Here is a 25,144-nt window from a genome sequence, read left to right as displayed (position 1 = left end):
GGAGAGATAGGACAGTGAATAAAAGGAAATGGGAGATGAAGTGACAAGGACAAAAACCGCATGTGTGTAAGTAAGAAGAAGACACTGGATAGAGACAGAGAGAGAGAAACAGAGACAGAGAGACATAGACAGACAGATGTAAAGAGTCACAGAGAGAAACAAAACAGAGAGACATAGACAGACAGATGTAGAGAGTCACAGAGAGAGTGTAAGAGAACGGGAGAGAAAGTCAGAGAGAGAGAGTGAGTAAGAGAGAGAGTAAGAGAGAGATAGCGTGAGAGAGAGAAAGGGAAAGTCAGAGAGTGAGAGAGAGAGAGACATTAAGTCAGAGAGAGAGAGAGAGAGAGAGAGAGTAAGTAAGAGAGAGAGAGTAAGTAAGAGAGAGTAAGAGAGATAGAGAGTAAGAGAGAGAGAGAGAGTGTGTGAGAGAGAAAGGGAAAGTCAGAGAGTGAGTGAGAGTGAGAGAGAGAGAGAGAGAGAGAGAGAGAGAGAGAGTGTGAAAGAGAGAGAGAGACAGTAAGTCAGAGAGAAGGAAGTCCAACACTCCACAGTGTGTCAGCTGTTGGTTCAGGGAGGCAGAGCACCTCAGCCTGAGCAGTCTCAGAAGAGACAAGTGAGACAGCAGCTGGTTGCATGTATTGCAGTGGGGTGGAGCAGCCCTCATCTCTACCGGGAAGCCACACAATGAAGAGACACATCTCCAACGCTCTCTCGGACTTCTTCTTCGAGTACGAGACCCCCCGGCAGGTGCTGGTGAGGAACAGGAGGGTGGGGGTCGTGTGTCGCCTGATCCAGCTGGGGGTCCTAGCTTACATCATCGGGTAAGGTCCCCACCTTTCAAACAGCCCGGTTGTTAGGACAGCTACTGTGTTTCCTGCCTCCTCTGAATGGAGAGGGCTCGTGCCTGGGAGCTGCACCTCTGCGTGTTGCAGCGTGTCAGTGATTTCAGTGCATTCTCAAGGGGAGCTGACCAATCACCTTCATCACTGACACTTATACATGTTCCTCTTTTTTTAAGAAGAGATTGTGAAACATGGGGTTGGATACATGCTTAAAGAATGTAGTTGTTTACACGGGAAACAAGTGGTCTAAGCAGTCGGCTTGTTGTTCACATAATCTCACCGGCTGTTATGTGACAAATTGTGTCATAGAGTTGTGACAGGAAATATAGTTATCTGAAGGGCTGGTTAGAATCCTTTCTTTCATCAGTCTTTGCCAGTATCATTTCAAACACTTCTTGAACTCCAGTTCTACCTCTTAGATTCATGTTTAGACAGCCTTCCTGCATGCCTGGCTGTTTGCTCACAGATGTACCAAAACCAAAAATCCTCTCATACCAAACGCCTCCTTACTTTCTCGCTTCGAAATGAGGGGGTCAGATGGCTGAGCGGTTGGGGAATCGGGTTATTAATCAGAAGGTTGCCGGTTCGAGCATATTTGACGTTGTGTCCTTGGGAAAGGCACTTCACCCTACTTGCCTCGGGGGGAATGTCCCTGTACTTATTGTAAGTCGCTCTGGATAAGAGCGTCCGCTAAAATGACTAAATGTAATGTAGCAGATTACAGATAGTAGAGATGACGCAAGAGAGCTAACATACATTTGTACATACTTTTTTATTCATTGCAAAACCATGTTGCAACAGCTCTTGTGTGTGGGTGTGTGTGTGAGGGCATGTATAGGCATTAGGACCTGAGGAGCCAAAATGCGATGAACAGGCTCTGGCATATGCTATCACAGATAACAATCAAACTTAGACGTTGTCGTGGCTACAGTATGTTGCTACAGGAATCATGACATAGCTTGGCTAAGGGTCACGCATGAGAATTATTAGACGACACAGTTCAAGATGTGTTAATGCCGGAATGTGTTCTGTTAAAACTCTGCCTTTCTGGTATCAGAATTATAATAGACGAGGGCCATAGATACTTCCTGAATGTTTGCCATGAATGTTTGCTTACTCTGAGGTCAATGTTACTGTTACAATCACATTTAGTTAACATTTTCATGTGGAAGGATTCTCAGAGATGCCTTTGTGGCATGTGTAACCACATACACCCCCTAGGCTAAAGATTATAAGTCCAACAAATGGCCCAAGTACTGTCAAAAAAAATACTTAACAAAAAGTGGAATTCATTTGTGCCTTGATGATCTAGTCACTTTTGATACCATCCCTCGACAAGATTTCAGGCCTGCCAGTGTGAAACCCTCTTCTACCTACCCATCCATCAGGCCACATTAGCCCAGGTTGTGATGTACAAGTAGCCCAATGTGATTAAGAGCCTGTCCAGGCCTCTCCTCCTCAGGACCTTCCGTCGCTGGCATCCAGATTCAGAAAGCCGAGGCCTGTCTACATGAGATCAGACAGCCATGGATGGAGCCCTGCTTCAGACCTGAAGACTTAAAGAGATTCTGTCAGAGCACAAAAGCCATTTATTCACACATCAGACAGTTCCGTTCCCTCTCTGGTCCGCCAAGCCAGACAGCCCTGGGATACAGATCAAACACTGATTAGACTTAGATTTCTCTGGTAGAAGATATGGTCTCTTCATTACACACTTTAGTTTTCATCGTTGCCATAATAATGATGTTTTTACTTTCTCTGCAAAACTCCTATTTTTCATTGTCAAACAACCCATTCTATAAATGTCCTTAAGACTAACAAAGGTTATAATAGTATAATAAAAATGTTTTGGGTTAGAATTTATTACAAAATGACCAAATAACAGATTTGATTGCATTTTTTATTGACATTATCTGTGGCCCAACTAGCTGTAAATGAAGATGTGAAAGTATGCAACATACTGGCTTAGGATGTTTTCATGTCCTTTATAAAGCACCAGTCTAGGTGTGTATTGTTATCTATTCCACTATCCACTCCCACACTCCCTAGCAGTTTGCCACCTGTGCAGCGCAGATCAGATAAGGTGTTGAAAGGATGGTACACATTCACATCTGTGTAGACTCAGTTGAATATAAAACCAGGTAAACATTGCCTCACATTCTCTGCTTTAGGTGTCAGTATCTCTGAGTATCACTACTACAAGGTGTATCTAATATCAACAAGGCCATGTCAAATAGTTTCAGTGAATGTAAAAGTGAAACGTTTCGTTTACCCACAAGTCAAATAGTTATTGATCAGAACTGAAACTTGAGACTGATAAAAAAAAGGTTTTTAGAATAGTATGCATTTAGTACCTCGGGCAGAGTGTCCTGAGAGAATGCAGCTGCAATAATGGATCCAAGTGGGACACCTTGACGTTCCCTAGCCACTGATGACTAAGATGATCAAGATCTACTAACTCCTGCGGAATCTTTGCCATGCAGGTGGGTGTTCATCTATGAGAAAGGCTACCAGTCCATAGACAAAGCTGTGGGCTCCACTTTCACCAAGATGAAGGGAGTGGGCTACACCAACGTGTCCGGACACGAGAGGATCTGGGACGTGGCCGACTATGTTTTCCCTGAGCAGGTGGGTGATTGGCTGGGCACCAGAATCCACATGTGGAATGTCCGTGGGAGGATGGTGTGTGTGGCTGAGACTGACAGGATGACTGAACACAACATAGACCCAGACACCAGGGTACCTGACGTCACTAACGGATTCATAGATCAAGGGCACTTGTATTATATCCTCTTGGAACTTAATCACCACAGTCATATGTTTAACCAGTTTTGGTAAGGGTGTTATCATGGTTATGTTTAATAATGCCTGGCACATAACACCATCAATGCACAGGCATGACTGGCAAAAGACTGTCTTTCTTTTCTGTGAGGTAATCCACCTTACAGGCAATGTAGACGTAAAGTCAAAAGACACTGAGCAAACAAAATTATTGTTTGCCTATATGTAGCCAGCCCTTATTGACAGATAAATAGAGAATTAAAAAAGACTCAATCGGCGTGCACACTGATGTTTGCTCTGAGGTGTGGTTGTAGGACCATTTACTGTCATTCTAGTTTGTTTGACCACATTCTTTTGATGTTGAATGAAAAACAGGATCGAAGGGTCAATAAAGGTGCACAGTCTCTGTGATCTGAGTGGGAGCCGTCTGTCATCAGAAACTCAAATAAAAAACTGAAACTTTAAATAATGACATACGTAGGCTTGTCTTTCTCGTGACTGATACACACAAGTAGATTTAAGAATTAACAGTAGCAGTCAAACCTGTCATGGATTACATAATCCATAAACAAATGTATCATAGTCACTCCATCCAATTTTGTCAATTATGAACAGAGTTAACCAGGTTAGCAAGTTTAGTCACAACACTGACAAACTGTCTTTGAATGTGGTCAATGTCAGCAGTTTAGCACTGTGAAAAAATTACACAAACTAATACTGTTAGCCAGGAAGTCTGCACCACTAGGTCTCATTAAGGCAGGAGAACATTTCCTGTTGTGTATATGGTGTTGCTGAGTAAAGTTACAGCAGAGAGCACCACTTGACCACAGACCAGGACAATGGAATGAAGCTGAAGGCTGAAGTTAGTGACCAGTCTGTCCTGTTGCCATAGCAAAAACAGCTAAAAGGACGTTTACCTTACATGGTGACGTGTCTTCATGCCCCACGGGGTCTACAAAGGTTCATGCTATAACCTTTCACATGACTGACGACACCCCTCATGACATCCTGGCCCAATGACATTTGCAGGTAAACCGGAATCAGAAACCGACACATTTTGAAAGAGGTAGCAGAGACATGAATGTTATTAACCCTTGTGCTGCCTTCGGGTCACATGACCCAAAGGTTCATAACGAACCATCGTTGTGTTTACCCAATTTTACCCAATACAAAAACAAATAAAAATAATTTTCTTTTAACCTTCGCAATGTGTATCTATTCATATATATATATATATATGTATGGCCTGGCAATATGTGAAAGAGCAGGCAAGTGAAATGCAATATACTGGATGAGAAAGAGAATAGGCTAACTCCAGCAAAAAGGAAAATGTCTTACTTTCTAAACTTCCCAAATGTTCTAATCTTAATGATGTCCTGTCTGGTTTCCCAGGGAGATTCTTCTTTTGTTGTGATGACAAACTTCATTGTAACAGAGGGTCAGCAGATGGGGAAATGTCCAGAGGTATGTATCACCTCCTGTATCTTAGAATCTTTGTCCTTGGTTCTTTCTCATGAACAATACTGTTTAAGGAAATCATATTCAGGAATACCAAATAAAAAGGCCTAGTCTCATTACTCATCAGCCTCTCTATTAAAGGTTACGAGCAGACTTGCAATAGAAACAGCATTCATCTTTTATGGGGTTTGCCAACAATTTGAGATCCTTCTCGTCTCTCTCTCCCACACACACATACTTGACACATGCACACACAGACTGACCAAGTCCCCTCCTGTCTTGCAGCTCCCTGACAAGAACCTTTGCAGTTCAGACCGTGATTGTGAAGAAGGGGAATACAAACATACGGGAAACGGTAATATTCTGGCAGCCTCAGGACTGCCAACTTATCCAAAAACCTTGGCGTGAGGTAGTATCACCCCCGCCCCCCTCCCGAGTCGAGCTTTCGCGAGCTTCACTCCTCCCCCCAGGCGAGTTTACACGGCTGTTTGCGCGTCAATGCTGCTTCATCCGCCTCGTCCGTTACAGTGTCACAGTGTCACAGTGTGGCCACCCCCTGGTCACCGTGGTTACCGTGTCAGGCTTGCTAAGCTAAGCTAACCTCTCCTCACCCAGCACCCTACTCCCCTCTGCCTTATTTACTGAGACATTTCTTCATACCCTCCAGTAACCTTACGGTCAGTTAACTACTCGGTTGTTTAATAGATGAGAAAGTTAATTATGAATTCTAGTTGGACACACGCAGTCTTAGGGACAATGAGCCCAGGTGGTCACATTGTGGCACGTAAGGTAAACTGGTGGGAAAGTGAGTCACTGTCATGCAGCCAGGACTGGGCTGGACTGACAGAGGGGTGACAGAGATAAATAGTCTAGTGGTGGTGAGCTGTAAGTGTACAGAGGACTGTGCACTGGTGAGAACACCCTTGTACTTAGGCTCTATGAGCTAAAACACATTGAACCGCACAGCTCTGGCTAAACACAAAGACACAAAGATAAACATTTCCACTCTTCCTGCATTCCCCACCAACCAGAAAAAAGAAAGACGGCTTGATTAAGATCAACAACCGGGCTGGATTCGTGAGAGCCATCGCTGCCATGGTTTTAGCTTGTTGCAGGCTGGGGCCACCCCTGCACACACGTTCAAAGCCACATTAAACACACAGAGATACATGTAAACACGCATTAACTCAGAGGTCCACTCTCACAGGCATGTACAGTACACACACACATGAACAGATGGAGGACATCCCAGTATAATAAACCCAAACGTATATATCTCAGCCAGTTCAAAGGCCTCTTACGTAAGTCTGGAACAGTGCCCCTGTCCCTGGCTTAGATCAGAGTCCCTCTGACCGGCATCAGAACCAATCAGATCGCCATCGGCGGACGCTTTGGATCTGTTTGCTTCAGCACTTTCATGTTGACCGAAGGGCGCCAAGATCCTTGAGAGGGTCATGTTTGTCAGGCCACGCTGGCTGGTCGCCAACCCAACAGACTAGCCGTGGCACAGCCCCGATTGAAGTCGCAGAGTACTCCGGGCCCGGATGATTCATCCTGCAGTGCGGCCGACCGTACTGTTTGCCCGGTGGATCTACGCGCATGAATCTCACGCTTCTCCAATTTGATGAGGGAGACAGATAACAAAGCATATCCCACAGAGTCATTTCTGCTCGAGATTAAAGAGATTTGGAAATGCTGTTCAGACTCTTGGAACACTCCTTTTTGCTTGCTGAACAGTTTACTTTGGTCTTTTATCATCCTCTTGTTTTAGATAAGAAGTGGAAGCTGAGAGTTTGAGATTGACTGATGTGCTGTGAAAAAAGGGCTCATCTTAGTCACCGTCAGGCATGAGGAGCGGTACCCTGAGCTGCAGCTTCCTGTTATGTTCATCATGTTCGTCTGTCTCCCTCCTTAAGGCCACATGACAGGGAAGTGTGTGAACTCCACAAGGACCTGTGAGGTGCTGGCCTGGTGTCCCGTAGAAGACGACCGCACAATACCCGAGTACGTACCGTAAGACAGCTGGAACGAGGCTTTGGGATTTCCTGGGTCACGTCTTAAACAACCTTTTAATCTCGCTGAACGTAGCGTGGATCATGTTTTATTTTGCTTTTTTGCCTGCAGTCCCCCGCTCTTGATATCAGCAGAAAACCACACTCTGTTCATCAAGAACTCAGTCACCTTTCCGCATTTCCGCGTTTCAAGGTGGGTGGCCAGACTTGAAGACATCTTACAGAACAAAGCAAAGCAAAAGTAGACCGGTTCCCCAAAAGCCAGATATCTGGAAAGATGAATATTGTTTGAACATTAAACAGTTGCGCAAAACGAAGACCAGTAGCCAGTCTATATAAACAAACACATGACCAGATGCTGGGGCGTTAAGGTACACAACCCTCCGAGCGGGCTGAAGCCTCCACCGCAGGAGGAACAGTGAGGAACATGAGAGGAGGCAGACACTGTAGCTCCATCCTCACTGCAGATCATCGCTATAGAGATGAATGTGCTTCCTGCTCCGTTTACGTGGAGGTCATCATGGAGGTCACTCAGCAATGGTGGCCTGGATACACACTAGGCCAGATGGATGACAGCCCGGGTCTCCCCCTGCCTGCGGACGGAGACAGACCTTACAAGTCCAGGTTGTCATGACAGCGTAGGACTGGGCTACATCAGCACGATGGAGATATGTAATGCATTGATGATGCTTCAAACCGTGTTGCAGATGCATGTAATATAGAAGGATTAGTGGGGTTTCCATGCTATATTTAGCCAGGCTTCCATTTTCAACACAAGCATCCATCGTAGGAGTCAGTTCATTTTTTGGGGGGTTCATAAACAGAACCATCTGCATTGGTCTCACAGTGTATTCAGAACTGTTCTTTTTCCAAACGACTCTCTCAGGAGCAACCTGGTGGAGGAGGTGGACAGCAAATACATCGGCAACTGCTCCTACAACCCAGTTGATCACCCTCTCTGCCCCATATTCAAGCTGGGAGACATAGTCAACCTATCAGGCTTCGACTTTTCTACCCTAGCCAAAGTGGTGAGCTGGCATGGTTACTTTTCCACTTTTCCATGCACATCCCATTCCCCATCAGGGTTCTAATTGGCTGTGTTCCCTCTTGCTACTGTTGACTGTGTGTGTGTGTGTGTGGGGGGGGGGTCTGTAAGGGAGGGGCCATTGGCATTGTGATAGACTGGACGTGTAACCTGGATTTGGACCGGAGCAAATGCCGGCCCAGTTACACCTTCCACGGTCTCTATGGAAACCCTGCTGAGACGGACAAGGCCAGAACTTCTGTTGGCTACAATTTCAGGTGCTCTGAACAATGTCTCCCACTACGCCAAACGCCCTAAATGACCTCTATGTTCCCCGTGGCTCAGTGAGGCATCCTGAAAGTACATATTGACGTTGTTAATAGATCATGTGTTCTAGGTTTGCAAAGCATTATGTGGAGGGAGGAGTGAAAAAAAGAACTCTTTATAAAGTGTTTGGGATTCGAATGGACATCATTGTTAGGTCAGTGGTAAGTTCCAAGTTTGAACCTCCCATTGTTTTTGTACTCCTTACCTGTCAACTTCATGAACAGGAAAAGTTCTCAAAATCCTTTGTTCTTTTTATAGGCAAGAAAATTTGATATAATTCCAACACTTACAGCTATTGGCTCTGGAGTAGGCATCTTCGGAGTGGTGAGTTTTGAAATGTTTTCATTGTGCATTTTTCACATGTATACAGCCTTTCATGTACTAGGTCACTGCTCCTCAGACCTTTTTAGGAAGCCCTCCTCTCCTGGTTTCAAGTCTCTTGACCTTAAAAGTCTCTGGTCTTGGTGCTGACTACTGTGTTTCCTAGGCAACTGTGGTGTGTGATCTGGTGCTACTGAATGTACTATCCAAGAGAAAATACTACAAGAACATGAAATTCAAAAACACAGGCACTGGGGAACAGGTGAGTTTGATGACACCTTGCTCTACTCAGACCTTTCTGTACTCCTATGGTATGAACACTAGATGGCAGCAGAGACATTTGTCAAATATGTCAACGGAACACCACAGAACGCAACGACTCACTCAGTCGTCTCTACACTGCTGTGCTCCTGGACGGCGTCTGAATAACACACACTTTAGACCCGCTTCCGTTATTTAAATTTACATTTACATTTAGTCATTTAGCAGACGCTCTTATCCAGAGTGACTTACAGTAAGTACAGGGACATTCCCCCTGAGGCAAGTAGGGTGAAGTGCCTTGCCCAAAGACACATCATTTAGCACAGCCGGGAATCGAACCGGCAACCTTCTGATTACGAGCCCGATTCCATAACCGCTCAGCCACCTGACTCCCGTTATGACAGTGAAAGGAGTTCTTTCCGACTACGACCTCGCACGAACCGACGTCTTGTTTTGACTCTGCGTCCCTGCCTTCCCACGTGTAAAACGGCTCTTGTGTAAGAGACTGAAGCTATAATGAAGGTATCCCTGCCAATAGTTACCAAGCAACACACACAGGGAGCTGTTGAAGATGGGAGGGCGACTCTTAACCCTGTCCTCCTACTCAGACCCATTGTGAGCCAAAAGAGACAGGCAGAACAGAATTCTTATTCACAGAACTACAGACCGAAGCTCGGCTTTCAGTGCGTCCATCTTTAACATCTGCTAAGCCAATCCAGGACCCAAGTTCAACCCAACATCCAAACCAGAGTCTGCGTGGATGTAGATTCTAGAATAGATCAAACGTGCATGCACAGAGTATCCACCTAAATGATCTCCACGGCAGAGGTAACAGGGAGCGCCGCCAATGTTAGGCGAACGTCTTCCTACGAGGTGCAGTAGCAGGACTGCGTGTAACTGGTGCGTCTGGTCTTCCAGGAGGCAGATCAGGACGAGTGCATGACCGAGAACGAGGGATCGAAGGTAAACGTGACGGACACGCTCAGGAACCAATGGGAGGTGTCGTGTTTGTACAGTGACAACTTGTGGGTGGATGGGTGGGGGTCAGAGAGGGCAGAGATCTGCGCAGTGCTGTGGTATTAACATCTGTGCAGGGCTACCATATTCAACTGATGTGGTGTGTGTTTGTGTGTGTCCCCCCCACAGGAGTGAGTGGATCATGGGGAAACTCCTGGGCCCAGCTGTATTACAGCAGCCACTGCACTGAGTAGAGGACACTGGGATTGGAAAGGATGTTGTACACTTCTCAATGTCATAAATTGTCATCCGTTTCAGCCTATAGAGGCTGGAAGTGAAGGGATGTTTTCTGTCTGAGAAACATGGATTGCTACACTCACCCTTGGGCACTATCCCCCCCCCTTCCTCCAACTGGACTCCTACCTGTCTTTCCAAGTGGCATGTGGCTGCGGCAATGTTTTGTTCGTTACCTGTTTACCTGTTACCTGACGTTACCTGTTTGTTACCTCAGAAAATGATGTGTTCTACTTCCACTACACTGTAAATATGTTGTTTAGGATGGACTTGAACTCCAGTGTGAATGATCCTGCCAACTCCAGCAGGTTAGACCTTCTCACAGTGGACTCTAACCCTAGCTTGTTAGCCTTGCAGTTTAACATCATCACCTTTGACAGTTTGCGATTGTAATGAATCCAGTAAAACATGTAGAGTTCTTCATCTGTCAATCCCTTTCTGCCTTCTGTGCTTGTTTGGTCCACCTGGTGAAACTGTCTTGATGTCAAAGTTGTAGGGCTCTACATTAAATTGGACTCATTCTGAAGTCATTCTCATATTTTTTATTGTCTTTGATTATGTCTAGGTGTACAAAAAGCATGCAAAAAATAGCTTTTTATATATTGGTACATATTTACATTGTAACCGTTGCATTCCGTACATATGTGCCATGATTTTTGGTATGTGGGACAAACGCCAACAAGTACATTCAGAGAAATGCAGCACGGTACACACATCTATTAACACAGTGACAACAGGCACCTTCAACACAGATATCAGGACAGTTACATATGACATAGCAGCGATGCAAACAACAGGAAAAAGTCACCGTCCTAACGTCCTTAACATTACCTACATGCCCTCTCGCACATAGCCCTCAGGTTCATCAATAAAAGAAGATTTTACTCTATCAGTAAAAATACAACAATATATATATATATGTACAGTATCTTTTAAATATGTAAATCAACATTAAATGAAGGGTACTGCATTTTGCTGTAAACAGTAGTGTTAACCTTTCCATATTGGAAAATTACATTTATATGTGAATGTATCATACTGAGTCATTTTACAGAAGAGCACAGGAATGTTGACAGGTGTTGCTGTTGGCTGGGGTGACAATTACGTGGAGTATAAGAGGGGGAAAAGTGCAATCTTTTAGCATAACAGTGCTAATATTATAGAAGACAATGTACATGGAGGTAAAGGACAAACGTATAGTGTCCTAACTGCCTTCAAAGCTGAGACGGACTTCGACCAACATTTACAACACGACCCTGGGACAGGATGACAACAATATTGCACTTCTGACACATGGACACACAAGTGAATATACACCTCAGACACAGACCAAGCTTGTCTCAAGCACAAGACATCTGAAAGTGTCCAACGATAAATAATCTGTTCTGCGGACGTCCCTTTAAGCAAGTCTCTCAGATGAAAGGACATACGATGAAATACCATCTTGCTGACCCAGAAGGTATTTGAGAGCAGGTAGACAGGGTGTGTCTCTGAGCCCAGTGGTTCACCTGGAGACTTGACAGATGTCTCCCCCCCCCCCCCTGAATATAAGCCCCTCCCACTGCATGAGGACACCACCCCACATTGCACACAGGGAGGACAAGCTGAAAAAAACTAACTCCGGAATTTTAGTAAAATGGCGGATTGAAATGAATGGGAATGGTGGAAATGTATGTGCAGTAGCGTCAGGAAAGCATTAAAGCAAAAAAGAAAAGGAAGAGAAGGAGAACAGGAAGTGGGAGGGAGAAAACGTCACATGGGCGAGTCAGCAGAGCTTCCACTAGCATCCCTCTGTCCTCACACACAAGCTGGTTCTACGTCTTTGAGAGGGTGGGGCAGAGAGAACCATACTGATCCATCACCGAAACAACCTTTTACGGCATTAACATCTGTACATTATACCTGGATGCGGTATATACAGTACATAAATTAATCCAACAAATGGGATGTCTTCATGAGTTGTGATTACCATCATTTGAAATGAGAGGGCACCATTTAAACAACTCTGCACGCAACAATTATCTATGGTATACCTGTGGTACGTACAGCTCTGGTCTGCTTCTCAGAGGAGTGCTTGTGCCAGAGCAGTGGATTGGAAGAGTGACAGTGAGCTTGCCGAGGAGGGAGAAAGGGAGGGAAAACGCACAGCACTACACTGGGCTGTTCTAGTCAACCATGAGGGGATTGTATTGACGTGAAAAGAGAACAGATTTTGTTTGTGCCGGGAATAATCACCATATAGAAAAGGGTCCCTTTTCAGAGCAGCGAAAATTATCAGCGCACTTAGACTGTCAACATGCTCTTGTCCAGACGACAATATGCCTGGGTTGACAGAGAGAGAGAGAGAGAGAGAGAGAGAGAGAGAGAGAGAGAGAGAGAGAGAGAGAGAGAGAGAGAGAGAGAGAGAGAGAGAGAGAGAGAGAGAGAGAGAGAGAGAGAGAAGGAGAATGAGATGGAAATGGAGAGAGAGGGACCCAATCTTCTCCTCTCTGATTTTGCATCACCAAATATGGTGACTCACTCCCTCGTAAGATGGCTCTACTCGAAATAGATGCTTTCAATGATTACAGAACTTCTTAGGATAATCACAAACACGTACACACACACAAACACAGCATTTTCCTCCACTTCGGATATGATATGGCGACGACGAGAGAATGAGGGGAAAAAAGCGCGAAAACAGGCGAGCAATCAGTGTCAGAGAGACCAGTCTCAACAGTGACATCAGAGGGAGAGGCAGCAGCAGGAACAGGCGAGACTGATGATGAAACAGCCTGCAACACCACATCATCAAGCCCAGAGACGAGTCATCAATCTAGGAAGCAGAAGACCCAACCGCTAACAGCTAACAGGATCCTGTGGAAGCAGTCCGTGCAGCGCCTTGACAACTAACAGCTACACAGAGCAGGCTCCGAAGGCAGCCAGGGCGATGGCTGTTCCGAAGGCAGGAGGAAGGACTAGAAATAGCTTAGTCTGTTTGAATGGGTGCGACGTCAACATTGACAGTCAACCGACTGCCTATATACAACACTGCAGCGGAATTGATCCGGAGGAGAGGGTGAGAGCCAGCGTCCGCTCTTGGGTCGGCCTGCAGGGGGCGCCGCTGTAAAGTCATCAGCATGCGGTTTCGTATTTTTTCTGGAGACGAGTCCATCTCTCATGGGGCACCCGAGGGACCTCTGATTGTGTGCCCCGGGAAGAGTCTCCCGGTCGGACGGGTGAAACGGCTCACCATGCAGGGGTAAGGTTAGGTTATCACAGAGCTCCACGAATACCATAAACACGTTCATGCTGTTGGAGGGAGACGCCAGCAGAAGGACATCCGGGTGGTCTTCTGGACCGGTGATGATGGGAGTGGTCCTCTTGGCTGGCAGTGCGGGGGGTATGGGGGGTGGAGGGGGAGTATGTGAAGGGAAGGTCTGGAAGGAGGGCTAGTTAACTGGGTGGTCCAAAGCACGGGATAGAGACAGGAACGCAGAGGAGAGATGGAGGAGCAAAACATATAGATCTCCAATAGATCTCAAGCAATAGATATATACAGTAAGAGAGAGTACAGGAGCTTAAATATATTTTAAAGGGATCAGCAAGAGGATGGGACTATGAGTTCCGAAGTCGTTATGGACTTAAAGGGAAAGAGGTATTGTACAGGCAGTCGGGATTTAAAGGGGAGGAGCATGTGGGCTGAAGGGAGTGGCCTGTGCAGGGATTTAAAGGGGAGGAGCATGTGGGCTGAAGGGAGTGGCCTGTGCAGGGATTTAAAGGGGAGGAGCATGTGGGCTGAAGGGAGTAGCCTGTGCAGGGATTTAAAGGGGAGGAGCATGTGGGCTGAAGGGAGTGGCCTGTGCAGGGATTTAAAGGGGAGGAGACGTCTGAGAGGAACGCGGAGCTGAGCTGGGGCGACGGGAGCCGTGGACACTCTCAGGACGAGGGCTCGTCTTCGTGCAAGTCCTCCAGCTCTCCCTCCCTCGAACCCTCCCCACTGCTGCCTTTCCTGGGAGGAGAGACAGAGAGACAGAGAGAGAGAGACAGAGAGACAGAGAACGAGAAAGGGAATGAGCAAGAGAGTGAGAGGCAGAGAGCCAACACCGATGCTTGGACAAAGTATTTCCATTGAACTCCTTGGCGTTCACGGTTCCCTGGCCCTTCCTGTGGCAGGAGAGCCAGTGACCGAGAGCCAGTGACCATCTTCAGCCGTTCAGTCATGTCTGTCAGAATGCGCACCACACCAACACACGTTTGACAACAACCTCACCAATGTGTGAGACACGAGGAGATGAGAGGTAAGTCACGGCGAAACAAACTCCCACGAGACGATGAGATCAATACAACAGGATGGGGATGGGTGAGGGGCGATTTGTTGTAACGTTTGACAGACAGCGTGCTGGACGACCCAGCACACAACTTTACCTTAAAGAGGGGTGGAGTTTAAAAGAGGGGCGGAACGGCCATGAGTCCCTGCAGCAGATAAGGGGGAGGGGGACAAAAATGAAAACAAGGTCAAAAGGTGAGAGGGTGACGTTCAGGAGATGGGCAGGGGTTGGGAAGATGTCTTCTAACTCCCTCCTCTCTGTCTCTCTCAGTCCCTGCAGCTCTGACTGGGCGAAAACTGCCGCTAAACACCGATCCCGAGTCGTGTTTGTGCGTATGCCCCGAGTTCTCGGAAGATATCGGGTTCTAGAATTTCCGTCTGCTGTCCAGGCCTGCTTCCATTGTCTGAGCCATGCAGCTTGCAAGGTACAGCGACAAAAGCAGTGGGTCCCTTCCTCCACCAGGGGGCAGTAGCGCTCCCTCCAGCCCGCCTCACCCAGAGCTGCCGGCCAGCGCCAGCCCTCACACCAGGAGACTGCCGTCGGACGGCAGGCAGAGCGAGCCTCCCTACGACCCAGCGGGGATCACGCCATCAGAGGTAGACGACTGAAAAGCAGTCTGTATCATAACGCACCCTAGATGAGATCAAGAGGGGCAATCACGGGAGCCCCAAGGTCAGTGTTGACAGAACGGCAGGCCGGATCCAAACACACCACCCCGCCTCTCCCTCAGCCTCCTCCAGAGAGACAGACACATCGAGTGTCTCGGGTCTCTCCCCCCCCCCCCCCCCCCCCCCCAGCTGGTGCCCCCGAAGGTCTTCCTCCGTGTGTCCTTCCACAGGAACCCCCAGGGGAAATGTCACGGTGTCGGGGGGCAACCCAAGGTGCAACGCAGCCAGACGACAAGGTAGCCAGACCGGAGTACTATGGCAACGCTACCAAGCTGTAAGAGCGACAGGAAGAGACGGGTGTTTACCTGATCCCCCCGGGGAGATGAGAGGGGATGAGAGGGCGGGGGTTGGGCGGGGAGTCTCTACGGGAGATCATACAGGAAGGTGTATGAGGAGGGCTTTGGGTGGGCGGGGCTCCACCTTCAGGACCGATGTGAGCGGTCGGAGGGCTTGGGGACAGTATAATTGGCAGGTTGTGTGAGCAGTGTGTGTGGGCAGGGGGAGGGCACGTACATGAGCAGGTTTCCGGGTGCCGACATGGACCTCTCCTCCCTCCTGCTGGGACACTCAAAGGGGTTGCTGAAGGAGCGCTTTCTCAGCATGGCCTTCACCAGGATCTGACACACACACACACACACACACACACATTAAATCTTGGGATACACGCAATGACACATCCAGCCAACTTTTCTTCTCCTCGCACGCGTGCATTGTGCGGCTCCTTACCACAGCAGAGAGGCTGGGGACAAACTTGACGGAGTTCTGCACCTCCTCCTCCGTCACCTCCACCACTGTGCAGTGCTCCTCCTCCAGAGGCATGGGCTCCATGGCCCACAGGGTCACCCACGGGTCCAGCTGCGACAAGACACACAGGAAATCTAGTTATTGGCAGCAACTTAATGTGAAACCGTATACACAACACCTGCATATATTAGAACAATACACAGGCTCTGTAATGAAGTACTGGCTTGGCAGCTTGGCCAGACTCTAGGGTTGCCAGGTCCAGTGAACAACCCTCTAAGGATGTTTCATGTCAGGCAGAACAGCCTGTGCCTTTGTGCCCTACAGAGGACAAAGCAAGGAGGCTAAATTAAAGGTCAAATCAAAGGTCTGGCTGATGAAGGTTTATTTTCTGGGTTAAGAGGCTTTGAATGTGAATGTTTCTGTGTCTCCTTGGATTTGTGTGCGTGTGTGTGTGCGCGTGTGCTTGTTTATCGGGTTTGTCTGTCTGGTTTGTGTGAGTGCGTGTCTGCGTCTCCCCCTGGGAGTGTGTGTGTGTGTGTGTGTGTGTACGTCTGTATGCTTTTCCACACCAGCAGCTAGTGCCAGGGGACAAAGATCTCTCGTCATGCTAGTGCTAATTATCTCCTTTTCCACTAACACGCTCCCTGGAGAGAGAGGATCCAGTGACTCAGGTTCAGATTGGAAGTCCCCTCGACACACACATGCTCTCTGTGGGGGGGGGGGGGGCTCCCTGACTCGGGATCAGATTACAGCAGTTTCTGAATAACAGATAATACAGGGAGAGGCGATTTCAGTTTCCACTTCAGGTTCCTTCTGCTTCTGAGAGAGGTGTGCGTGTCCCCAGGGACAGACAGGTTTAGTCACGCCTCAGCAGCATCGCTGCACCGCTAATGAGTCCCACTGTACATGCCACACACGGGTCGCTCACCATCTTAAGACCACCTTGATTGGATGAGCTCTCCCGATGCGTCGTCATAGGATACATCTCAGGCCCGACTGGAAAGTCTCCCCCCCTCAACGATTCTCCCCTCCGCCCCCTCTCCACCCGCCCGCACGATCTGCCCCCTCTCACCTTGATCTCAGGTATGGTGATCCTGTTGTCTGGGTTCTTATCCAGCATTCTCAGGATGAGCGCTTGTAGCTCCTTATTGAGGTCTTTCCTGGAGGATCACACACACACACACCAAGGTGAATATGTGAAAACATGCCTCAATACACATCCTGCAGCATGCAGGTCCACACTGTATACACGCCCGTGTTAAGTGGAGGTACACCCTTAGTTAAAGGGAAACCTCATTCCTGTGTCGGTAGCACCACGGTCACCATTGACCATAACGGTGTTATGAGAAAGCGTTTCCATTTCTCCTTTGTATGGAGATGAGATTGTGGCAGTGTGCAATGTGGGGCTACGTTCCCGAGGCATGGAGTGGTGTTTTCCGCCCACACAGAGCAGCTAAAAACCCCCCCTAGCACACAAGGAGACACTTTGGTTAGCAACACGACAACCCGTGCTAGCACGTACTTCAGCTGTCTCTGCCTCTGTGCTCTCGCTCTCCTTGTCTTCTACTAAATGTGTCTTGTTCTCCTGTCTGGCACAGTGATATACTGTACTTCACAGCGCTATCAATTACAGTTGCCCTCCGGGTGACGCCTCTTCTGCTGCTGTTTGCGTGGCAGGGGGAGTCTGGTTCATTCACCGAGTGCATCTCCCGCTTACTCAGCCTCCCTTAGCCCAGGCACGGAGCGAGAACTAGGGGGTTTTCATCTGTCATCAAAGGCTGTTTACATTCTCTGGCGACAACCTCTCCGGTTCTCTGAAGGGTTGTGTGAGAGAGTGGGGTTGTTGACGGCGGGGAGATAAAGAGCAGCGTGTTCGCTCCTGTGCGTGTTGTGTGCATTAGCGAAAGACCGAGGGAGAGGGAGAGGGAGGGAGAAACATCGAAGGAGAAGGTCCGCGGTAGCTTGCTTCCAGGCAACAGCTGAGACGCCAGTCTCAGTGTGTGGCTGCCTGGAGCACCAGTCTCTCACCTCCGTCTTCCTGCATAACGAGGAGGAGGAGAGGGGGAGCGGGAGAGGCGGAGGAGTGAGCGGAGGGAAAGAACGAGTGAGACTTACGATTCTGGAAACTCCACACACTTGGTCCTGATCTTATTGTGTAAAGCCAGGATGTACTCATCAATGAATGGGCACTGCAGACAGAAACACAGAGAAAGAGACAGAGAGACACAGGAGAGAGAGAGACAAGGTAAGATACCAAAAACCCCCAGCACCCTAAACAGTGCAACCTGTTTACCCCCCCGGATGCCCCCCCCCCCCCCCCCCCCCAGGGTGCCCACCCCGGGTGCTCGTCTTGCGAGCATCGTGTTCTAGAGACAGGTCTGTGGGGAACGCACCCAGGGACAGCAGCTGCTGTGCTAGCACACCTATTTCTCACAGAGAGAGGTGAGAGACTGGTGACACCTCTGGCAACTCTCCCCTTCCTGGCCGCTCCTCCGAGCAGGGGGCTCCAGCTGGTAAGGGCTGATAAGAGGGAGAATCACGACGGGAGGAATGTGATGCCTTACCTTCCCGAATAAGAAGCAGTAGAGAGTCACGCCCATGGCCCACACATCCAGGGCCTGGAACACACAGCAGTAAAGGCACGCTACATTAGACAGCACATAGACCTCTTCCACACACACACCTGAAGGCATGTCCACACACACACACACACACACCTGAAGGCATGTCCACACACACACACACCTGAAGGCATGTCCACACACACACACACACACACACACACACCTGAAGGCATGTCCGCACACACACACACCTGAAGGCATGTCCACACACACACACACCTGAAGGCATGTCCACACACACACACACCTGAAGGCATGTCCGCACACACACACCTGAAGGCATGTCCGCACACACACACCTGAAGGCATGTCCGCACACACACACACCTGAAGGCATGTCCGCACACACACACCTGAAGGCATGTCCGCACACACACCTGAAGGCATGTCCGCACACAGACACACCTGAAGGCATGTCCACACACACACACAGACACACACACACCTGAAGGCATGTCCACACACACACACACCTGAAGGCATGTCCACACACACACACACACATCTGGGACATTTACTTAGTATTGGTGTGCTTCCCCGGCATAGAGAAACGCACAGATGGCAACATACATGCTAATGCCATAAACACACACTTCTAACTAACTGTTAGCCATCCATACAAGCCACATGGGTTGCTTTGCTGTGCATCTGGGGCTAACTAACTGCAGTCTACTCCAGGTGGCTGTTGGCATCAGATATGAGGCTGACTGTGCAGCCATGCAGTCATCCATCAGGCCCCTCCATCTCCCAGCTGAGTCCCTGGGTGCAGGAGACTGAGCCGGGGCTTCTGATTGGTAGCGACATCTCCTCCCGACCTCCCGCCATTCTATCACAAATCCACAGCCAGGAACCCCCCCCTCTCTTATCCTTCACTGCACCATCTCTGGCTAGGGCCCATATGGTCGGGTTTCCACTAGTGTCCTACAGGTTAAACATACAGTTTGCTCCCTGTGGATTTCATAAGGTGGAAATAATATGGATGTTCCCCTCTCACTTATGGTTTGCAAACTTCAATGAACGCCGAGCTCTCGAACGAGACTTTCTAAGCAGTTGGGGGGGGGGGGGGGGGGGCGGTGTGTCTAATCAGAACCGAAGAGTCTCTTGTTCTGTACATGTTTGTTGATGACAGCTAAAAGAAGAAACCGCTGCCAGCCACACTAACACAAAACCGTGACTGTTGGCGTGTTTCTAATCATTTTTTAATTTCCCTCCCCTCTCATTTGGCCATCCATGACCAAATCCATCAAATCAAAGCCATAGGGGATTAGCGGCCAAAAAGGCCTGGAAATGAATTAGTACTTGAGAAAGGCTTGGGGTCTGATTAAAGAGAGGCAGTGTGTGAGAGCAGAGGCAGAGAGAGAGGAAAGGGATGGTGTGTCCTTCACTGCTGCGGCTGGGCATCTCAGTAAAGGCCTTTCCCTGCCCTCCTGCTGGTACAACTGGGGCCCCTCAAAAGGCTTCCCTCTGCAGACTCCTTTTAATTTCCTGATTTCCATCTCTCTCTCCCTCCGTCGCTCTCTCTCCCTCCGTCTCTCTCTCTCTCCCTCCCCCTCTCTAGCTCTCTCTCCCTGTCTCCCTCTATCTCTCTCTGCCTCTCTCCCTCTCATCTCTCATCTCTCTGCATGCTGCTGTGGGACTCTCCTGGCTCTGAGCCAACATCTGCTGCAGCCTCACTGCTTGAAATCCACAGCTCTGCTTGGCCTCAGCTAGCTCAGTCAGCCTGCTGTTTCCGCTGCCAGAAATGATGTACAGTACATGCTTGTGTTCCGTGTTAGCATGGATAACGTTCGTGTCAGTGCTGTTGTAAGCATGCATTCATCATCTAAATGGTAACATGGGCCACTCTGTAAACACTCTCATAATTACTAACCAGCAGTAACCTCACAGGTCATTTACCCTGTTCATCTTGGATGCGTCATCGTGGACCAAATAATCGCTCACTGACAAGAGCACCAGCGAAATGCATAAACCTTCACACACACACACACACACACACACACACACACACACACACACACACACACACACACACACACACACACACACACACACACACACACACACAAACACACACACACACACCTTGCCACTGAAGCTCTTGAGGTTGTCAGACAAGGTCTCTGGGGCCATGAAGGCTGGGGTGCCCGCTGTGCTCGACAGAAGGGCATCGTTGCCCTCAAACTGGTTGCTGACTCCAAAGTCGGCGATCTTCACGTGGCCGTCATCCCCTAGCAGCAGGTTGGAGGGCTTGATGTCCCGATGGACTATCTTCTGGTAGTGCACTGACGACAGGAGAGAAGGACACAAAGTAGGTCTGGGCTCCTGGAACTGGAGCGTGCTCAATTCCAAACTGAAAAGACTCTTGGCTACATCTTATTGAGCAAAACGTGTTGATAAATATGTCCAATCCAAGAGAAGGACTCATCAGTTTCCAGGGAGCTTCCTCATAGAGTTTACACAGTTATAATAACAGCAGTGAAGGTTCTAGAAGGCCTCCAACAAAAATGTATCTGTCCTCAGGTGATTAAACAACCACTGAGTCATCAACGGTTTGGACGTGTAACCCTGGGCCGGTCGTTAGGTGAGTACGGCCCCTCTCTGGAGGCACCACTGTTGTAACCCCTCTACTTGAGCAAACAGAACAGGTTAACCCAGAACCATTCACTGGAGAAGGACTCTGATTGGCTAAGTGGTGCCCTCAGGGCCTCAAGAGGCTTAATCAAAGCCGATACTTCACAGGACTGCTGTGCTTGAGGAGCCAGCGATTGTTCGGACTGATGAGGAACAACAATGGAGAAGGGCAGAGGACGTCGGCTTGGCTCAGCATGACTGACTTCCAAATTACACACGAAAACAGTTTTTATTGCACATGATCCCAGATAACAACGCTGCCATCTCCACAGTTAATTAAGACATGCCACATGCACAATGGGCCGTTTGTCTACGATCACAACGGCACTGAGACCAACCGAGTGGGCCAAATAGAGCAAGCGTGTTGTTCCTGCTAGGTTTCACGCCCCCCAAACCACCACGCACGTCTAAAGAGAGCTATATTGATCCATTGATCGTTCGCATGGGCCTGCGAGCTGGATAACCCTCGGCTAATGAGGACACAGTCAAAGAAAGGCCTGGCTAATCATGAGCTCGATACTGATGACAGGACGCTGTCTGACACGTCAAACCTGGACCCCCAGGACCTGGACAACGCCAGGGAGCAGATAGGGGTCAAAGGGGGAGGGGAGGTCAGTGGAAAACATTGGGGGAGGGGAGGAAATGGAGAGCCTGGGTCTCTCAGACACCCTGCTAGGCCTCATCAAGATGCTGGCTGTGATATATAAGGTGCTGTGGGGAAGTGAGGGTCTGTTATGCTAGCCAGTCAAGCTCTGAAACGATTCCTTCAGAACATCAGTCTCTCTATAACTAGCTTGGGGAGTTCCGAAACACACCTACGCTCATAAAATATGCACAGCATGTGTGGTCGGTGAAGCAGAGTGTTCCAGAAGCCCGGGACTTGAAAAGCCAGAGGATATGGTGATGCGATAGCATATTGTAGCTTAAGTTTGATTCCAACAGACAGCTTGCAGTTGCTGGAAAATGTGTTAAATTCCATATGGGTGCCAGTAACTATTTTGTTCTGGGCTGAAAAGGCAGAACCCTTTTGATAAACAGGTAAAGTGGCACTCACAGTACTCGATGCCCAGGACGATGTCCCTGAAATACAGCCTCGTCTGCTCCTCAGAGAAGGGGCTGTCACATGGCACCTCCATCACTGGACTGGACCATATCAGAGAGACAGAGAGAGACAGAGACAGAGAGAGACAGACAGAAGTGGGAGGGAGGGAGGACAGGAGAGATGGAGAGAGTCAGAGTGTAAGACAGTGCAGTCACCATCAGCACAAGATGTATTCCACTTCAACACCCATGCAGAAGAATCAACCACAAGGACGCTCATTAAAGCTAATTACAGATGTAGAAATACACTAGCCTTCCAATCTTTGCACTCATCACCTCACTAACAATCAGGGCTGGTAAGACTATTGCACACCAGGAAAATGGAGGACGACTATATAAGCTATTATGGAGCCTGGTCAATACTTTAATACAACTACTACAATTATCAAACCCCCCAGAGCACGAAATGAAAAAATGGGTAGGTCGTTCTGACCTTATCACACATCCTCTATTATTAATTAATCTAAATGCCAATATTCTATGAGCCTGAGAGGGAAGCCTCAGGATTCATTCAAGTTTGAGGGGAAAAAACGCGCGTGCGTTTCCGACGAAACTGGCCAAGTGTCATCGACTACAATGACTGGCTCATCTATTCTGGCTCAGCTGGTCTCTCCCTGCTAGTGCTGGGTCTCTCCATTGCTGGGATATCCAATAACTGTACATGTCCCCTGAGAGAATGGACGGGAGAGACCATGGATTAGCTGTGAAAAGCTGCCACGCTACTGAAACAAATGCTACCACTTCAAAAGAAAAACTCCCACACGTAGCATGATTATCTATAATTCTTTATCTAAAAGCCTTAGCCATTAGCTACAGATGTTGTCTCTTCATTGCCTGCACAGCACAGTGAGAACCTGTATAAGAGAGGGTTAATGGGACCCAATCATCTGTTCCAGTATGAAAATCCACAGCTGGGAAAGTGAGAGGGGACATGCTAATGAAAGGCATCGTGGGCAGGGCACAGAGACCATGGTCGTGGTAATAACTGTCAAGTGAAAACATAAGCACATAATGAATCCCTCTGGAGTAGGGGGAGAGGGGAAAACAGTACATCAGGTTGGACTAATAAAGAAGAACAGTGGAGAGGAGGGGTGGGGAGGGAGGGAGGGTGGATGGATGGAGGGAAGGATAGAGGGCTTAAATGGGGCGGCCTTCGATTATTTCTGAAGAGGGGCATGAGGTGTACTCACCCCTTCCGCATCAACTCAAACACTGTTGGAGACACAGACAAGAAGGCATGAGTGCATGTCGGTTGAAGGAAACAGTTCAACACTGGACAGTCCTATTCCTGCTGCTGTTCATTTGTGTGTTCATGTTTGGTCGTTTCTGACATGAGCAGTCAGCCGGACATTGCTGCACTCCTGACCGGGCACCTGGACTCTATCCACTCAGGGCTGCCCTGAGGGGATGGACCACTGGGGAGCCTGTCTGCACTGCTCATCCATATTACAGTACTGCACACTTATCTTTGAGAATATACATTTTGGGGGACATTTTATGACAGTTTGACTTAGGCAGGAAAGGGAGAGGGAGCGAGAGCGAGAGCGAGAATAAGACATGTCGCAAAGGGCCGGGGCAGGAATCCAACCCGGACACCTGTGGTCTCCAGGAGTGATGTGATGAATAAGAACACGTACCCATGTGCAGGTTGTCCTCAGCAGGGTCGTCCAACACCTGCAACACCATCACATCATGAGTACCATCATTATACAGCCATCAAAACACAGCCTGTGGACTACTAAGGTCGTTAAGTCATTTGTATCCAGAAAATGTAAACTGCCAGTTCGAATTTTGTCTTAAATGAGTGGATATTAACACTGCTGCACCATGATGTCGCACTAACCATCTGTGACAAATTGCCACATTACTGTTTCCGTTTTCCCCCCAGCATGGTGTTTATTGTTTGTAAGTTCCTCTGCTCCAAAGCTGATGTGACTGAACCGGATGTGAAGGAGGCTGTGGGCTGCTGGAATATAATCCCAGCCTCATGGAGACAGATTAGAGGCCTACTCTGAGAGGCCGAGCCAGGGAGGAGGAGGAGGGTCTGCTGTCGATCAGCTCTGGGCCGAGGCTGTAGAGGAGATCAACACTTAGAGGGAGCTCCTCTTTCCTTTTAAACTCATTATGGCTGACATGCCGAGAGCCCCAGAGACAGCAGCGAGGCCTGTCCGCCCCCTGGCTCCTCTCTCAACCCCCCCCACCTCACCCCACCATCTTCCCAGACCCCCAGGTCCCTCTATCAACTCTCTCTCTCCCCCTACCCACGAGCTCCTCTCTCTCCCCCTGCCCCTCAACATCGACTTCCCCTCCACTGATGAGGCACGATTACATTTCGGCGCCCCCGCCGTCTGGCCATGATTGAAGAGCACTCTGATGATGTCACAAGGGAGCAGATGAGCCAAGCTTGTGTGTCTCTCTCTCTCCCTCAGCCACAGCCCACCTCCTAGTCTAAAAGAGGCCCTTAGCGGCTCTGACAAGAGTGATACGTTTGTGGTTCGAAGGCAGGTTGTCAGAGCGCTATGTGTGCCTCAGCTTCTGTGAATAATAAGATAGTCTAATGGTGAAGAGCGAGGGGTTTCCAGCATATCATAAATGGCTAATCATGTTTATGGTGCAGTATGCTGCCACAAGCTGTGAGGAAGCACTGCTTCATCTTCTAGACATACAGGGCTCGACAATAACGATGGCCCGATGGCCCGGGGCCAGTAAAAAGTAACGTTGGGACAGTTAAACTAACAACTCACTGTCCCGATCGGGCAACTGCAAAGCATTGATTAAAAAAGAAATCG

At 48.7% G+C, this 25,144-nt stretch overlaps 2 protein-coding genes across 9 annotated transcripts in view; one reads left to right on the top strand and one right to left on the bottom strand.

The window, feature by feature from the left end:
* The first annotated feature begins 457 nt into the window (after positions 1 to 457).
* Positions 458 to 10,815, top strand: p2rx1 (purinergic receptor P2X, ligand-gated ion channel, 1). Of its 3 annotated transcripts, none has more exons than XM_062485576.1 (13): positions 458 to 821; positions 3,326 to 3,470; positions 5,016 to 5,087; positions 5,367 to 5,424; positions 6,998 to 7,085; positions 7,206 to 7,286; positions 7,980 to 8,121; positions 8,250 to 8,395; positions 8,515 to 8,605; positions 8,703 to 8,768; positions 8,932 to 9,027; positions 9,945 to 9,989; positions 10,173 to 10,815. In XM_062485576.1, the coding sequence occupies exons 1-13, from the start codon at positions 634 to 636 to the stop codon at positions 10,176 to 10,178; spliced, it is 1,224 nt and encodes a 407-aa protein (XP_062341560.1). In that variant the 5' UTR covers positions 458 to 633; the 3' UTR covers positions 10,179 to 10,815. The 3 variants fall into 3 exon arrangements, with proteins under 3 accessions (XP_062341560.1, XP_062341562.1, XP_062341559.1); XM_062485575.1 differs by having other exon boundaries at positions 459 to 821; positions 5,367 to 5,436; XM_062485578.1 differs by lacking the exon at positions 9,945 to 9,989 and having other exon boundaries at positions 5,367 to 5,436.
* Positions 10,816 to 13,977: 3,162 nt separating this feature from the next.
* The window catches only part of camkk1a (calcium/calmodulin-dependent protein kinase kinase 1, alpha a), a 36,498-nt gene continuing 25,331 nt past the window's right edge, over positions 13,978 to 25,144 (bottom strand). For 5 of the 6 annotated variants that reach the window (XM_062485573.1, XM_062485569.1, XM_062485570.1 and 2 more), the window contains 11 exons: positions 23,993 to 24,029; positions 23,546 to 23,567; positions 22,309 to 22,397; positions 20,706 to 20,905; positions 18,564 to 18,617; positions 18,115 to 18,188; positions 17,072 to 17,159; positions 15,982 to 16,110; positions 15,769 to 15,872; positions 14,685 to 14,732; positions 13,978 to 14,268 (listed from right to left, as the gene is read on the bottom strand). In XM_062485573.1, coding sequence (XP_062341557.1) covers positions 14,196 to 14,268; positions 14,685 to 14,732; positions 15,769 to 15,872; positions 15,982 to 16,110; positions 17,072 to 17,159; positions 18,115 to 18,188; positions 18,564 to 18,617; positions 20,706 to 20,905; positions 22,309 to 22,397; positions 23,546 to 23,567; positions 23,993 to 24,029 — 918 coding nt within the window. In that variant the 3' untranslated portion in view covers positions 13,978 to 14,195. The remainder of the gene's footprint in view (positions 14,269 to 14,684; positions 14,733 to 15,768; positions 15,873 to 15,981; positions 16,111 to 17,071; positions 17,160 to 18,114; positions 18,189 to 18,563; positions 18,618 to 20,705; positions 20,906 to 22,308; positions 22,398 to 23,545; positions 23,568 to 23,992; positions 24,030 to 25,144) is intronic. The other variant, XM_062485574.1, reaches the window with a different exon arrangement.

The sequence above is a fragment of the Osmerus eperlanus genome, chromosome 19 (genome assembly GCF_963692335.1).
Source record: "Osmerus eperlanus chromosome 19, fOsmEpe2.1, whole genome shotgun sequence".
Classification (NCBI taxonomy): Eukaryota; Metazoa; Chordata; class Actinopteri; order Osmeriformes; family Osmeridae; genus Osmerus; species Osmerus eperlanus.
Note: the sequence above shows the minus strand (reverse complement) of the source record. Positions and strands in the feature narration are given on the sequence as shown.